The 18394-nt window shown below is 32.9% G+C and overlaps 1 protein-coding gene across 1 annotated transcript in view; it reads right to left on the reverse strand.

The window, feature by feature from the left end:
- Positions 1-13334, reverse strand: part of LOC114338143 (bifunctional 3'-phosphoadenosine 5'-phosphosulfate synthase) — a 47099-nt gene extending 33765 nt beyond the window's left edge. Inside the window, exons 1-2 of the mRNA XM_028288720.2 lie at positions 12730-13334; positions 850-1484 (exon numbers count right to left, since the gene is read on the reverse strand). Coding sequence (XP_028144521.1) covers positions 850-1484; positions 12730-12892 — 798 coding nt within the window. The 5' untranslated portion in view covers positions 12893-13334. The remainder of the gene's footprint in view (positions 1-849; positions 1485-12729) is intronic.
- Between the last annotated feature and the right edge of the window lie 5060 nt (positions 13335-18394).

Genomic DNA, 18394 nt, shown 5'->3' on the forward strand with positions numbered 1-18394 from the left:
GAGTTACATCTGACATCTCTAGGAGACTAGTGTACTTACACATGTAACTATTTTTCCCATAGGAGAAGTCATTATTTGGAAGGTATTGATGCAATAAAAAAAACTTTAACATTTTGAGATGTAAGCCTCTTCTTCCAAATGAACGAATATATAGAAACACGCCTGACACGATACTCAGGAGAGTAACTATTTTGTATAATTGAGAAATAAACTCATTATTTTATTTAAAAAGCTCTAAGAAGGAATAATTCACTTAGACTAAGAATTGATACTAGAGAATAGACCGAAGTATATCTCACAAGACTCTGCGACAATAATGACAGAGGAAGCTAAAATTGCAGAAGCAGATATAACTAAAGAACCAAAGAAAGCCAAAAATAACAAAGCACCAGGACCACGGAACATAAAAATGAAGTTGCTAAAATATGGAGGAACAAGGATCGTATCGTTTATCCGAGTATTGTTCAATAAAATTGAAGCAGGAAACGAGATTCCATATGAGTGGAATCTATGATACATGTCCTCCATTTTCAAAAAAAGTGACAAAAGGTCAACAAATAACGAATAGATGGATCAGTGTAATGTCTTCAATAACAAGAATCCTTTCCACAGTAAAAGAGAAAATAGAACAGCACATGTACCATTATGGCGAAGAAGAAGACGGATTCCGAAAAGCCAGATAATGTCTAGGTAATATATTGATCATGCGATAAGTGATACAAAAGAACAAAGATAAAAATACTGAAACACATATGACCTTTATCGAGTTGAAGAAAGCATACGATAGTGTGCCAGGAAACAATGCAAGTACAGCATTAAAGAATGGATGGAGAAAATCTAGAAGCTTACCTGCAGCCACTGTAAATCTAATTCAGTAATCTGAAGCCTAGGTAAGGATTCAGCTTCTTCATAAGCACTAGCTAGCATACTTTTTGGAATAAACAATTCGGGAATAACATCCTTCTCTTCTTGCACAAAAGGCAATATTCCGTTCTCTTGTAACATCTCGACAACTTGCATAGTCGACTGCTCTATCGAACAATTGACTGTTTTCACCACAAGCTCTGGAAGTTCCGGCTTCTCGTAAGGTTGATCAATACCTGTAAAACCCTTGATAATACCCTTCCTTGCCTTCTGGTACAAACCTTTAGTATCTCTTTGTTCGCAAACTTCCAATGGGGTGTTAATGAATACTTCGAAAAACTTAAGATCACTGTCTCGATGAATACGACGTGCGACATCTCTGTCTTCGGCACTGGGAGAAATGAAACTGCAGAGGCATATTTGGCCGGCATCTGCAAACAGTTTCGCCACTTCGGCTACTCGTCGGATATTCTCTTCTCGGTCTTGTTTGGAGAATCCCAGGTCTTTGTTTAACCCTGTTCTTAAGTTGTCGCCATCAAGACAATAGGCTGGTATTCCGTGGGATACGAGGTAAGCCTCTAGTTCAAACGCAATGGAAGTTTTACCGGCTCCTGATAACCCTAAAACACAAGAAATCAATTTTATTAAAAGTTGACTATAGTTTGTTTCACATTAAGAACAGTAGAACAGAACGTTAAGCTTATGGAGATCAGTGTTGCCAAACCTCTCGGGCACGGGTGGCTACTCGACTGCCGATATACGATTCATTCTAATCAGTACGGCGTGGCACCGGCGCGCTTATATCGTACATAAGAAATACATGGGGTTATCTTCGCAATGTTCTATTCTTAACGTGAAACCACAGCATAATAAACGAAACCAGCAAGGACACTCCCCGATGACGTCTTTGAAGTTGAAAAGTACAGAGTCGCCATTTTTAGCGTAGTACATCTCAGTAATGATGTGATGTGTTCGTTTGTCAGTGTTGTCGATGTCACTATATGAAATTATATTAAGCCACTGCTAAAATGATCAGATTTTGCCAAAAATTATGTTAAAATTTTTGATGTTGTTAGTTTCTAAGGGTAATAAAAATACATTAAGAAAAAAGTTATTTTTATTGAACTTGTTAATTCAAAAATACTTGTAACAAAATTATATGTAATATATTATACTATAATAAAACTACATCTGGAACGCTTTCAAATAAAATTTTCTCATCCTCATCTTGTGAAAATGAAGACTTTATGTGATTAAAATAATTTAACATTTTTTGTCTGTTTGAAAGGAGTAACATTCTTTTACTTCTTCACTTTTTCTAACACTAATTTAATATTTGCTGACAGATCGCATTTAAACGTCGACAGACAACGATATCTAAGAAAATGTGATTTTTTTTATTTCTGCATTGGTGCAGTATCAGTTATTGCACTAACTTTATTACCCGTAAGAGATTATTTTTGAATATTTTCTGAAATTTCTGCAAAAGATTAACAATACAATCGCCATTCATCGTCAATATTTTGTGTTTTGTCCCAATTATTGACATAATTCCCACAGGCATACGTATAAAATTATGTTAAAAAATATTTATTATCAGAATGTCATAAAAGTTAAGTAAATCTGATAATTATGTACAAATCGGCAACACTGTCAATTTTCTACACTGTCTGGTACTACTTACGCGAAAAATGGCCGACGATCTGCGCAGTAATAGTGCGCGAACTTTTCCCGCTTTCTAGTGTGTCACTGCTGTTGCATTTATTATGCTGTGGTGAAACGCTCTAGAGGTTGCCAATGCAAAGAAAGTGTATACAGGGTGTCCCAGACTAATATATCCAGGCTATATCTCTTAAACGAATAGAGATTTTCGAATGAGACAAAAACTGATCTATTCCATTTGTAATACTCTTTAATATGGCGTAGAAAAAATCATGCCCTAAATATTCATCCCTTAGTTACGACCCCAACTATAATTTTTTAATATCACCCTGTACATTTTTTTTATAGTTTTGGATGTGATCTTCTATCGTCTATTCAACAGATTTCTTAAAAATAAAATAGGTTCGTAACTGGTCAAGAAAATATCAGTTTATTTTTGTTAATTTTGTGTCCCAGACTAATTTATCCAGGCTATATTTCTTAAACGAATAGAGATTTTCGAATGGGACAAAAACTGATCGATTCCATTTGTAATAAACTTTAATATGGCGTAGAAAAAAAATCATCCCCTAAATATTCATTCCTTAGTTACAACCCCTAACTCTAATTTTTTTAATAGCACCCTGTTTCTAAGGGATGAATATTTAGGGGATGAATTTTTTCTACGCCAATTAAAGTGTATTACAAATGGAAAAGTTTTTGTCCCATACTAAAATCTCTATTCGTTTAAGAAATATAGCCTGGATAAATTAGTCTGGGACACATAATTAACAAAAATAAACTGATATTTTCTTGATTATTTACAAACCGATTTTATTTTTAAAAAATCTGTTGAATAGACCATAGAAGACCACATCCAAAACTATAAAAAATGTACACGGTGCTATTAAAAAAATTAAAGTTGGGGGTGGTAACTAAGGGATTAATATTTAAGGGATGATTCTCTCTACGCCATATTAAAGTGTATTACAAATAGAATAGATCAGTTTTTGTCCCATTCCAAAATCTCTATTCGTTTACGAGATATAACCTGGATAAATTAGTCTGGGACACCCTGTACATATGTGTAGTGCAGTCAACAGGGGCGGCTCTAGCTCACCTGCCGCCGGGGTGCAAACTCTTGTGTGCCGCCCCTTCTGGGCGATAAGTTGAAGGAGGTTACAGCCTAGAAAATAAGACTTATTTCCTATATACCGTGAAGAAGGTGAACGACATAAGGGAAGCTAGATAGGTAGAGAACTATTCTTAAAATAAACCAAACAATTTTATTTATTTAGTTATATCACAATTTAATAACATCAGATATATATTTAATTAAATGAAAAGTAAGTCACATATGTATATACATATTATGTACCAGATGTAAAAACAAATTATAAAAAATTACGTACTTATACCTATATCCGAATACATACTTATGATAATAATACACATCTTGAAATAGGTAGGTATTATTTAATGTTTGACCATATTTTTCAAAAGCTAAAATCAATTTTTCTAGATTTTCGGATAGCAAATTCTTTTATAATGTCATTAATATCTATGTCAACATCATTTTCAATGCTTATTATAGCTAGATTTGAAAGCCTTTCTTGTGTCATACTAGACCTTAAATAGTTTTTTATAATCTTTAATTTGGAAAATGATCTTTCACCCTCAGCAACAGTAACCGGTAATGTTAAATAAATACGTAAAGCAAACGACAAAAAATTCAATAAAAACGTCATTAATCCTTGTCCAGTTGTGTCAGTAACAGAGCAAAATCCAAGAAAATGCTCTCTTATCTCAACATTTTTTGTTAAGGGGTTAAGATAAACAAATCTAAAAATTATTGTAATTTGCTCTTCATGACTTATGTCAGGTGTACAATCTAAAATTATAGAATAATATTTACAAGGTTTCAGTGTGTTAACAATGGTGTTTTTGATATTTTCTCCTATTACAGTTATCAGTTCATTTTGAATGTTATGACCAAGATAATGAGGCATATTGCGGTGTTCAGCTTTTTCAATGCGATTAATGTGCTCTGCTAAAACATTGTCAAATTTTGAAACACTTTCTATTAGTTTTAAAAAGTTTCCATTATCATTTTGAAATATCTTTTCTGTATGCCCTCTAAAAGCCAAATTTTGTCTAGCCAAAAACTGAATAATGTATATAATTCTTTCAATAACTGCCATCCACCTTTTTTTTTCACGGTCCATTTGGGCCTGATTAATCGAATCTACAGTTCTTCCTTTCATTATATTTTGTTTTAAATCAACATATTGTCTCACACTTTGAAAATGTGCTACACTTTTTTCATGCCGTTCTATATTTCTCGATAAATGACGCCAATCTTTGTAACCTATTTCATCATTAAAAGCATTTATTGCACTGCTAAATAGTTTACAGTAAAAACAAAACACAGAATCACTAGATTTAGAATAAACGAGCCAGTCCCGTATAACCGTTTCATTATTTCCTAGTTTCTTAAGAAAATACGTAGTTGAAAATGATCGATTAGAATCATCTAAAGGAAATGTAAAATTTTTTATTTGTACCGGACCTATTTCAAGTAGTGAGAGCTTGACATTATCTGAAATACTTTGTGGCCAAAGGGCAGGATCTGTCAATGAATCGATGATATTCGCATTCATTACTGAACTCGAATTATTACTGATATGATCAGAAAATGCAGTAGTTGTTACCGAGGCTGCTGCGGTCGGTGTTAATGTTGCTTCCGATGCTGACGTTGCTGAAATTTCTTCCATCGGAGTATCAGTAGAAGTTTCAGTAACACCCATCATTGTATCTTCAACAGTTTTTTCGAAAACTGGATTCATATCTGAACTTGTTGATGGTCCTGGTTGAACTTTCTGAAGAAATTTGCTTATAGAACTCGTGCATTTTTCACTTTTTCTTCTTTTTCCAGTTTCCGTTTCCGATATTGGAAACCAGAAAGTTTTTGTCTTCCATCAGCCATCTGCAATAATTTAAAAAAATAAATAAAAATACTACAACCCTCTAGCCAGACGTGAGTTTCATTAATGTACAAAAAGAATTGTTTTACAGTCCTCGTTTAATAGGTAGTAACTTTAATAACATTCTTACCTTGAGTTTGATGATGCTGTATCTCTATGGGCACTTCTGCGGTTTTTCAAAACTCACGACACTGTACTATTTAATCAAGTAAAGTTAAAATAACGTAAAGCAGGAACTCAAGAAGTCACTGATTTAAATTCAAATTTCAGATAGAAACTAAAAATTTTTTAAGAAAACCGATTTTTATAAACTTTGAAAGGCGGTCCTTTCCCCATTAAACCAATGGGACTCCTATTTCTTTAATTGTTAAAATGTCTCCTCCCATCTAAAGGGTTCCTAATTTTCGTAGAGAGAAAATATATCAACGTCATCTATTCTACGTAAATAGATATTTAATACAAAAGATTTTTTACCATTTTTCAAAGGTTTACCGAGAAGGATTGACCTTTTTTTGGTAACAACTTCCGCTCGAACACATTTAAGATTCACAGACGCCCCCCTGTTGATTCAGTTCTAAGAAGCTTCCTAAATTGAGTATTTTCTAAAAACTTTCAGATTTGTTCACGCCGAGACAGTGGCGTACACTTTAAAGTAGGCTATATAATATACAGCATATTAAGTGTAGGTAGGTACATCTTAGTAAAAAAGCGTTTGTGCATATGCGTATGTAAACATGGAACTTGTCATTCGTTATGATCCAGCTGCCGCCCCCTATAACCTGCCGCCCGGGTGCCGTGCACCCCTTGCACCCCCGCTTAAGACGCCACTGGCAGTCAATGAGGGTATTTGGTTCCAAATTCCGTCATAATCCATCAATTTACTTGATATTTTGATAGTAAGGCTGTACGTCTATAGTTTATGACACACACAGTTATCACACTTCATTTTGTCTCATTTCTTATGTAGTGGGTATATGCAAGCCTCATTTCAATCAGTTGGCATTATTTAATTTTCCCATACTTGCACTATTAGTTGATATATCCCTCTCCCCAGTTGATCTCCAAACTTGATCATTTCTATGCATATGTCGATTTTCTCAGAATTTCTGTTATTTTTCACTTCTTGTATTGCTCTCACCACTTCCTTCTTCTCTATAGGCTGCGTTTCAACTATTTATGTTCTCCAACTGCCTAGTTCCTAGTTGACTACTTCTTCGCATTCTACTTCACCATTCTATAACTTTTTGAAGTGTTTTTTCATTCTGTTATTATTTCTACCGCATCATTAATTAAATTTCTGTGACTACAGTGACTTTTGTAATCTTCTCCCATTTTCTTTAATTTTTGATACAATGAACTTATCTCTTTGTTTTTGAACTGTTTGTCTATTTCTTTCAATTTCAACTTATTATGGTCCCTCTTTTTCTTTCTATATAGAGCTTTAAGTTTTCATCAAATTATTCTGTTTTTGTTTTTTACAATCTCTATTATTTGTTTTATTATGCCCCTACAAAATTTATGTCTCCTCCCAGGCTTTGTCCTTTCAATCTTCTGAATTAAGAAAACTCTTTTTGCAAAAAAGTGTGTTTATTATTCGGTGTTTCATCCCTACTCTGCATAAACCGTCAACTGTTTTATCTTGTATATACCCAAAACATAGGTAAGTTTACAGTTTTTCCGATCAGAATTGGGCAAAAATTTTTGTTCAGTTAATTGTTTCATAATATTAGCCTTACTGTGAAGACCTCCAATCGCCTTTTTTTATTTATTTTTAGTCAGTCGCTTCTAGGACCGTGTAGGCAAAGCCCGAAAGAGATTATTTTTCTTTCGACGTTTGACTGAAAAGTTAGGCACTCCTAGATTTGACTAAAAACACTTAAGTCAAAGGCCGAAAATGGAATTTATTTCGCATTCGGAATGGAAAATGGTTAGTCAGTCATGAGGATTGACTAGTCAAACGTAGGAGCGCCGGAATTTTGGGGTTTGACTATAACACATACATTAAGTATATTATATTGGATTTAATAATGTAAAGTGACTCATACTGCAGTAGTATGTGTCACTTTGAAGGTACCTACAAAATTCTAAGAAAAATAGGTTTTAATAAATTAAGAAATTGAAAATTATTTGGTACAGGATGTTTGCTACATCATATGAAAAACCATTCCGTTAGATTATTTCTAACCACAAATATATTACAGATTACTTGAAACAACGTTTAAGGAAATTTTCTTTAAGTCATACTTATCTACTAGAATGATGCTGAATATTTTCTCTTAACTAATAGGTTATTTTTTAAAAATAATTTTAATTTGCAAAATTCCTCCTTATAAGCCCAGGTGCATAAAAATTTACTGCTTTCAAATGTTAACAAATCTTAATCTTATATAATTTTTTTGTTTATTGCTCAATTTTCAATGTCTAAAATTTATTTATTTATTTTCAACGGGCTGTTGCCCAATATGAATAATACCGATTAATAGGTCGCAACGAATATAGAATTATAGAATTATTTCGAAAATCGAAGTCATTAGTCAAGTTAAACAGTGTTTTTTGATCACTGTTCGAATTATTGGATTTAAAGTGGTTTAAACTTATGAAAAATTTTCGTTCTTTTTGTGTATTGTTCTTCAAATGTATCTACATTCATTGAAGTAATTAATTTTCTTGTTTTTGTCAGCAAGTCCAATCAATCTTTGATAATATTATCTCATTAGCCCAGTGAAATTGACATTATGGCTGCAAATAAGTGTTCAAAGTGCAATGAAGATATCAGTGATAAATCAGTGGCTTGTGACAGCTGTCATATTATTCTTCATCCGACCGAAGGATGTACTGGCTTAAGTGCTTCTGAACTTCGAGCTGTTGTAATCCAGAAGAGAACGTTGTTCTACTTTTGTTCTGATTGCTGACTGTCATTCAAAAGTGTGCCCAAAATTCTAAGAGAAGTTGAAAACCTGAAGTGCGAAGTTACCTTACTCAAAGCTGAAATCCAGATGCTAAAAGATAACAAGAGTAACTATTTTATAACCGGCGACATCACAAACGAGCTAAACGAACGCCAAAAAGGTCAAATAATTTACTTATCTTGAATCTCCCAGAACCATCAACTTTAACTGAGGATATTAATAAAATAAAACCACTTTTATCTGGAGCGAGTGAAGGTGCGATAAGTGCTTAGTTATATTCGATTTTGTAAATTATTTGTAATATCTATTCTCTACATTGATTGTATATTAGGGTAACCTATTTAAATGAATAAATATCTATCTATCTATAACAGTAAACATATCTTTCGTTTAGGGAAGAAGAATAAAAACGGACATAGACGTAAAGTCGTTCTTTCCTCGGCTCGCGAAGTGCATCAAATCTTAAGAAACAAAGTTAAATTAGGCCAGGCAAATAAAATATTTTTCCTATCTGATCAAACTCCCTATCAGAAAAAGCAACTTCATTCAGTGAAAAACGAACTTACAGTGCGTCAACAGGCTGGTGAGCAGAATTTAACTATTAAATACTTCAACAATACACCGAAAATCTGTAAAAAAACTAAAACCAGGCAGCCCTTTACTTTATTACCAAAATGTTAGAGGACTAAGAACTAAACTGTCAGACCTCAGCTTGAATGTCAGCAATTGTTCCTATGATATCTTAACTGAAACCTGGCTCACACCTGAAATTACGGATGCTGAACTTGGGCTTCTCAACTACAATATCTACAGAACCGACTACTCTAAGGACTCCAGTGTCTTCAGTAGAAGTGGGGGAGTATTAATTGCCATTAAGAAGTCAATTCCTTCTTATCAAATTCAGTCTGATCCTTCGATTGAACAGTTGTTTGTTCTCTTTAATAACAAATCCATAATCGGTAATGTATATTTTCCACCTAAATCTATAGCTGCTTTATACCAATCGTACTTTGAACAGCTTATCACTATAAGCGACCAATATGATAGAGCAAACCTTTTTCTATTGGGTGACTTTAATCTTACATCTGCAGTTTGGGATGTCGATGATTATTCTTCTGTTGCTTCTCCTCAGCCTACAGTTACACAATCTGAAGCTGATTCTATTGAAACTATATCCAATATCTGTGCTTTTTTCAATCTCTTCCAGACCAACGAAATAACCAACGATAGAGGAGTTACGCTTGATCTTATTTTATCTCCATTGGGTATTGATGTATTGAAGGCTATCGACACTTTAATTCCAATGGACACACATTATCCTCCGCTTGAATCAGTTTGCCACTCAAAATCACAAACGATCATTCATCTGGTGAAGAGTATTATTATGACTTTGTTCATGCTGACTAAAATGCTTTGTTTTATGCAGCAATTCGTTCTTCCCTCGAAGCAATTAATTGGGATGGGAAGGAAAAGAGCTCTCTGACATGGTTTCTGTATTTTATGACATTTTTTATTCCATCATTGATCGTTTTGTTCCGCTAAAAAAAAATCTGTGATAAGAAATATCCATGCTGGCACTCCTCTGAGCTGAAGAAGTTGCTTCATGAGAAGAAATCAGCGCACAAGATATACAAGAGCACAAGGGGTCCAGAAAGGTATGCAGCATTTAGTAACTTAAGAACTAGATGTAAATTTTTATCAAGAGCGTATTATGCTGATTACATTCAACGCACTGAACATTCTATTATTAATAACGTTAAATCCTTTTGGAAATTTGTAAGTTCTTGGTGATCGTACTGACTTCAATGGAACTGATATTGCTAATCTTTATTCTAACCAATCTTCTTCTGTCTATACAAACCAATCCTTACATCCGCATGTAACCCAGATTTCACTTTTGGTTAATGTGTCTAATTATCACATTGAAATTTCAAAAATCTACGAAAAACTGTCTGAACTTAATACCAACAAAGGTCCTGGTTCTGATGGAATTTCCCCTACTCTCCTTAAAACATTCAGCTTCATTCTATCGCGCCCACTTTTTTATATATTTAATAAGTCTCTATTAACAGGGGAATTTCCAGACTAATGGAAAAACTCTTATGTCACTCCAATATATAAATCAGGTCGAAAATCGGATATAGGTAACTATCGTCCCATTTCTATTCTTAGTACTATTCCTAAAGTTTTTGAGAGCATTATTTCCGAATATTTAAGTTATGACTGCTCGCCAATTATAGGGGCCCAACAATTTTGATTTACATCCAAAAAATCAGCAGAATTGGGTCTCATAACATATGTTGATTTTTTGACAGATGCTCTTGAGAGGGGTTTACAAGTTGACTCTGTGTATACTGACTTTTCCAAAGCTTTCGACAAAGTTAATCATGAGCTCTTGATTCATAAACTTTATTTATACGGAGTTGATGGCCTTATATTGAAGTGGCTCAAGAGCTATCTTACGCAAAGATCGCAAATTGTCAGGGTTAATCATTACTACTCTCATACCATCTCTGTTACCTCAGGTGTACCACAAGGATCACACTTGGGACCTCTGTTATTTAATATATTTATCAATGATCTAATACCCTGTTTCCAAGTAAGTGAATCTCTGTCTCTCCCAATCCTCTCCATACTTCCCCAGGAATATCATCTGGTCCGACTGCTTTTCCTTTCTTTATTTTTTGAAGCTCTTGAGCCACTTCCTCGTTTGTTAGTCTGGTAACCATTGCTGTTACTGTCTCCGTTAACTCCACAGGCTGTCTGTCAAATTCTTCATTTAATAAACTGTCAAAATACTTTCTCCATCTCTTTTTGACATCCTTTTCGTGAATTAGTATTTTATTATTTTCATCTCTCTGTTTGGCTATTTTATATATCTTTGCTTCGCCTTTCCTGGTATCAAGTTGATGGTATAGGTTTGAATACGCTTCTGCTTTAGCTTTTGCTAATGTTACTTTCGCTTCCTTTTTGGCGACCATATAGTTTTGAAGATCTATGTCCGATCTGGTTTCTTGCCACTTTTATATAATTTTCCCTTCTCTTTTATTTCCCTTGTACTTCATTTGACCACCACCAAGTATTTTTATCCTCAAACTTCTTTCCTGACGTTTTCCCAAGTATTTCAATAGCCCTTTCTCTAATAATATTGGCAATTTTTCTCCAAATTGTGTTAGGGCTTCCTTTCATGTTCCAACATATTTTTTCTACTATTCTTTCCCTGAATTGACCTTCTTTCTCATCTTTTAGCATCCACCACTTGATTTTTTGTGGTGCTCTCTGATATTTTTTCGTTTAGTTTCGCTTTTTTACTTTGATGTCCAGAACATGCAGCTTATGTTGGCTTACTGTCTCACTAACTATTACCTTGCAGTCCTTGCATTCATATAATATTATGTCTTCTTTCCTTATCATGAAGTAGTCTACTTGGGATTGATGTTGTCCACTTTTGTAGGTAATAAGTTGAGTTTCTCTCTTTTTAAAGAATGTGTTAACAAATCGTCATATCCAATGCTGTTGCTAATTCAAGCATGTCATCTCCAGCTTCATTTCTAATTCCAAAGCCTAATCCCCCATGTATTGTTTCATATCCTGTCTTGGCTTGGCCCACATGTGCATTGAAGTCACCTCCTATGTTTAAAGTAACACCTCCTTGTTTAAAATGTTACCTCCTTGTTTAAAATAATTGTGATTTATAAAAAGGCCCTAGGTCTTAACAGCCTGTTGTGCATATTAATAAAAAAAATAAAACAAAACAAAAAACTGTCCAATTGGTCTAGTGTGCAGTTTTCATTATGATAATCTATTGTTGTTTGTTTATTTGGGTTTATATGACTGCGGACACTAAATCTGCCGTGATTAGCCAAAACACGGTATCTGCAGAGACATCACATTTGAGTAAAATTGATTTTTGTTCGAAGTATTCGTATACATTTACACAGGATACGGCATAAGATGCAGTGTGTTTAATGTGTTTTGGCTTAACTTACATCATTTTTTGTAAGCAAATAAGATAGATATGCACATTTAGGTTAGAAAGAAGTAAAAATTTAATTTTTTCAGATTTTTGCAGATACAGCGTTTTTTGCTAAACACAGCAGAAGTCCATTCGCCATATGATAATCTAATTTAGACTTGTTTTTAAAATACAGATAGAATAAAAGACGAACTTTAAAGACAATATTTAACTGTTTGTTTAGTTGTTCACACATTCTAACACTTTTTCATGTGTATCATGTTATTTAACACCTTCTTTGATATAATAATATGTACTTTAAATAGTTTTTTAATGGATAAAATGTACACAAAACTCTCGATTTAAAATTGCTTACCTGTAAACCAAACTGTACACCCTCTAAATCCTCGCAGATGCCCCAGGATTTGCCCCCTTTTAGCTCTGGATACATGATGCTTTTGCTCAGTAACATTTGTTGCAACTTGCAGGCATGTTTTTTGTTTTTTATAGATATCTTCCCTAGATGCCATACCAGCCATCCTTTATCTTTTAGTATTATATCACACTATTACTGATAATTTCACCACTTAACTTTCACTGATAAGTAGGTTGAACTTTGGTCGTTTTGATGAGTGAAAGGCTACAGACTACAGACAGAATGACGAACTAACGAACACACACGGATAAAATTCAGCACTGAAGTTTACTACTTGATAATATTTATACTGAAATGAATTGTAGATATTTAAAAGATGAGCTGGGTTAATGGGATTAGACAGGGCTTTTGGAAATTTTAAACCGTAAGTTTGTGGTTATTGGATGGCAATACTTTCCAAGTTTACATGGGTAAACACAAAAATTTCTAATATATTATTAACCCTTCCACAGAAAGGTGACTTCATTCATATTTTGAGTGCATTGCATTCGCTAAAAAGTAATAAAATTTCAATATTGACTTTTTCACTTGACACTTTTGACACTCATGACAGTGACATTTCTGTGTTTCACCAGCTTACACATAACGTTTGAACTACGAGTCACCATTAGTTGAAAACTACTTATCTCTTTAGTTGTGGACTTACTAATGTAGATATTTATCGCTAGACGGCACTACGCGTACAAAATGAGGAAAAACGAAATCTTTTTAGACTGGACCCCCCGCTAGCGAAATTATTCCGATTCGATTTTTTTGCACAAACTTACTCAAGAAGAAGAAGAGGTCCTTATAACATATCCACAGAGTGCCGTGGTGGAAAAATTGTTTAAACAATTTTTTTTAAACAAATTCACAAAAATCATTTTTTCATTTCGAACAATTTATTTTAGATAATTTGGGTCATTCTGAGCAAAAAAGGTCTCTTGTCATTTTTTTTTCTAAAATTGATTGTTGTCGACTTATATGCGATTAAATATTTTAAAAATGCGAAAATGGCCATTATCAAGGGCTTAAAACTCGATTAAAATTATTATTATGACATTTAAAAAGTGACCAAATCAAGTTTCAAACCCCTTCTTCAAGGTCCTGAAGAGATTTTTGTCATTATTTTATTACAAAGCTGTTATTTTTAATTATTAACAATTAGCGCTATAGTCCAGGATGTATCGTCGCCCCTGTTAGTGAAATTATTCCGATTCGATTTTTTTGCACAAACTTACTCAAAAAGAGGTCGTTATAACATATCCACAGGGTGCCGGGCGGTGCCGTGGTCGAAAAATTTTTTAAACAATTTTTTTAAACAAATTCACAAAAATAATTTTTTCACCTCGAAAATTTTTTTTTAGATAACTTGGGACATTCTGAGGAAAAAATGTCTCTTGTGATTTTTCTCTAAAATTGATTGTAATCGAGTTATACGCGATTTAAAATCTGAAAAATGCGAAAATGGCCATATAACTCGACAAAAATCAATTTTAGAGAAAAATCACAAAAGACCTTTTTGGATCAGAATAACCCAAATTATCAAAAAAAATCGTTCTAAATAAAAAAAATATTTTTGTGAATTTGTTAAAAAAAATTGTTTAAACAATTTTTCGATCACGGCACCGCCCGGCACCCTGTGGATGTGTTATCAGAGCCTAGATTCTGTGCACTGTAGATATCTACATGTCGCTTTCTATCGATATTTGAATATCAAAATATTTGAATTTTTAGCTTCAATTGAATTATTTTCTAGTTTTGCTAGGTTATACTCTAATTGATAAACTAGAGCAAAACTAGAAAATAATTCAATTAAAGCTAAAAATTCATATATTGTGATATTCAAATATCGATAGAAAGCGACATGTAGATATCTACAGTGCACGTAATCTAGGCCCTGGACCTCTTTTTGAGTAAGTTTGTGCGAAAAAATCTAATCGAAATAGATTCGCTAACGGGGACGACGATACAGTTGGACTATAGCGCTAATCGGTAATAATTAAAAGTAGCAGCTTTGTAATAAAATAATGACAAAATTCTCTTTAGGACCTTGAATTAGGGGTTTAAAACTTGATTTGGTCACTTTTTGAATTTCATAATAATAATTTTTAATCGAGTTATTAAGCCTTGAAAATGGCCATTTTCGCCTTTTTCAAATTTTTAATCGCATATAACTCGACAACAATCAATTTTAGAGAAAAATAACAAGAGACGTTTTTTGCTCAGAATGACTCAAATTATTTAAAAAAAATTTGTTCGAAATGAAAATATTATTTTTGTGAATTTGTTTAAAAAAATTGTTTACACAATTTTTAGACCACGGCACCGCCCGGCACCTTATGGATATGTTATAAGCAGGGCCCCCGCAAGGCTGATTGGCGCCCGCGTACGGGACATATTTTAGCGCCCTTTAAATCTACTATATAAAACTAATAAATATTTTTGAAAAATTTAAACCCAGAATGAAAGACTACATTATTACTGAGGCCGAAAGTCCCTGAAAAATTCTATATTGTTTATTTTAATAAGTTACAGAGGTGAAAATAAAAGAAAAAATTTAGTGTGATTTTTAATAATTGCAAACATTTAATTCAAAATGAAACTTTTTATTTATTTTAAGGGACAATAACGTTATCGTTCATTCTGCGTTTAAATTAAAAAAAAAATACTTATTAGTTTTCTCAGGATTCGAAAAAAAATTAATACATTTAAAACACATTGAAAATTTTGACAGGCGACATTTTGCGCCTTTCCCCTTAAATTTTTTGCAACATTAATGAATCACCCTGCATATTAAATTAAAAATATACATTTAAGTAAATAAACAATAATATTTTGTCATTTCAAAGTTTCCAAACAAATTTTATACAGGGTGTCTACATAACTAGGAACCATATGGGAAACTGTTTTATTATTAATTTTACGAGAAAAAGTTATTCTTCATAAAAAGTTCTACATTGTCTCGAACTCAGAATGCAAACATCAAATATCAAATTTAATGAATATTATACGAGTGTATGTCAAAAAATATGAATTTCGGTCAAGAGCAAAGTACGTTTAGTTTTCAGAAAATTGAAATCAAAAGTTGTTAAGCATTAAAAACTATGTTTCTATATGCAATTAAAGAGCTTATTGCAACATAATGGTAAGCCACAATTCTACAGAATTCTCTTTTATTGCATTATGTATTTAAAGAAACCTACGTTAAGCCATATAAAAATTATTTGGTGATTACTGCAATAGATGGCGGAGTTATTGCTGTATCGTGTTTATACAATCGCCCATTTCTGTTCACTTTTTCGCGTAAAACGTGGTAAGCCACATTAAAATGGCGTCGACATCAGGTGCACGTGCTGAATTAAGAGCGGTTTTAAGCGAAAATAGCAGTTTAAATGTCAATTTTATTGATGATAGGGATGACAGTGTAGCAGACAAAGACTATAAACCCAGTGGCGATGATTTTCCGTCTCAATCTAGTGAGGTAAGCTTTATTTTCTGATTTTTTGGCTTACCATGTTTTTGCACAAAAATATTCATATATATTACATGGAACAATATGGTATGCCATGTGGCTTATCGAGTTATTGATATAAAATTTTTGAAATATTCGCAAATTCTAGAGTGTAATACAGTCTCTTTTTGTTGTTCTAGGATGAATTGCAGGAACCAATACCCAGGCTTTTTAAAGATAAGGAGGTTAATCCAGAGAAGAAAAAACCAACAAGATGGAGACAACTAAATGAGGAACACTATGATCGAAATGAAAGAAAAAGTTACAGTATACTTCTAAGAAAACCAAGACGATTATTAGTTCACGTGAAATTGGCGAAGAAAATTCCGTTTTACGGAAAGGCAGACCTGCAATAATAGAGTTGTCAAACATTCCCAAGAAATATAACGAACCTCTGAAAATTGCGAAAAATAAACTGGACAATATAAAAAGTTTGTTACCTTATATCCCGCCAGTCTACCACACTTTTTATAATCAGTTAAACGCAGCTTCTGAAGTTAATGAAGAAGTGGAAATTGTAGAAACAGAACTTAGTTGATTTTTTTGTATTGCGATTTTTTAAATGTAAGAACATGTTAAGCCACATTTTTTTTAATAAACTTATTTTTTTAATATAAATATGTGTTTTTTTTGTGAAATAATAAATGTACATGTATTTTAATAACTAATATAACTAACTAACAAGCGTTCAGGTTTTTACATTTAAACCAATATTTTTTAGATTTTTTTAAAACTTTAAACATTGATATCTCGGTTTTATTATTTTGTGGCTTACCATTATGTTGCAATAAGCTCTTCAATTACATCCTTCTAATTAAAATATATTGTGATCTAGAAAGGCACTTTACTTTTGATCGAAACTCATATTTTTTTACATATACCTATCTCATATCATATAAAATTAAAAAAAAATTGATAGGATTTTATGGTTGCATCTTAGATTTTAGACCATGCAAAGCTTTTTAGAAAGAACTTTTTATCGTACATTAATTGTACTTTTCAACAACGCCCTTTTCATTTATTAGAAATAATGTGATAAGTCTTTTATTATTAATAATTAGCCCTTTACAGTTATTACAAATAATGAGATAACTCTTTTATTATTATTAATTAATTAATTAATAACAAGTGGTGGGACAAGTAAACGAAAAAATAAAAAGTTACAAATTAAAAGAGGAAAGATATAAGAAGAAATTCCAAGAAAAATTAGATAATACTCTGAAAGGTAGGGCAAAAAATACAAATATAGAAGAAAAATGGGAATATCTAAATACCAGCATAATCAAAGCAGCTGAGGAAACTTGTGAGAAAACAAAAATAGCAAATACTAACATGAGGAGAACGGAATGGTGGACGGAAGAAATACGAGAGAAAATAAAGAACAAAAAAGAAAAATGGAAGAGATACCTAAGTACAAAACACCCGGAAGATTACGAGGCATATAAAGAAAAAAGGAAAGAGGTTAAAATAGCGGTGAAAGCAGGAAAGCAAAGGTCATGGGAGAGATTTGGACAAAAAATGACAAAAAATTATAGGGAAAACCAAAAACTCTTCTACGGCGCATTAAAACAACTCAGACAAAAGAAAGAGCACACGATGCCGAATATAAAAGACAAGAATGGAAACGTACTAACAGAAGAAAAACAAATAATGGAAAGATGGAGAGAACATTTCAAAGAGCTAACTCATGCAGACACGGACAACATAGGGGAGATACAAGAAAGGAATGAAGAACAACAAGTGGAATCCATAACAAGAGAGGAATTAGAGAAAGCAATAGAAAGAGTAAAATTGGACAAAGCACCAGGCAAGGATCATATTACCCCGGAAAGGATAAAATTCATGGGGACAGAGGGAATGGATAGCATGAAAGAACTAATGAATGATATCATAAATAGAGCAGAATTACCAAAGGACTGGAAGAAAGACATTATACTACCAACATACAAAAAAGGAGACAAGAGAAACTGTAATAATTACCGAATATCAAGTATCCCTGGGAAGGTATTCGCAAGAATAATAGAGACAAGAATAAAAACCCAAATAGAAACAACTATGGAAGACACACAGGGTGGATTCAGGAAGGACAGAAGCACGCAAGACCTAATATTC

Source organism: Diabrotica virgifera, chromosome 9, assembly GCF_917563875.1.
Source record: "Diabrotica virgifera virgifera chromosome 9, PGI_DIABVI_V3a".
In the NCBI taxonomy this organism is placed as follows: domain Eukaryota; kingdom Metazoa; phylum Arthropoda; class Insecta; order Coleoptera; family Chrysomelidae; genus Diabrotica; species Diabrotica virgifera.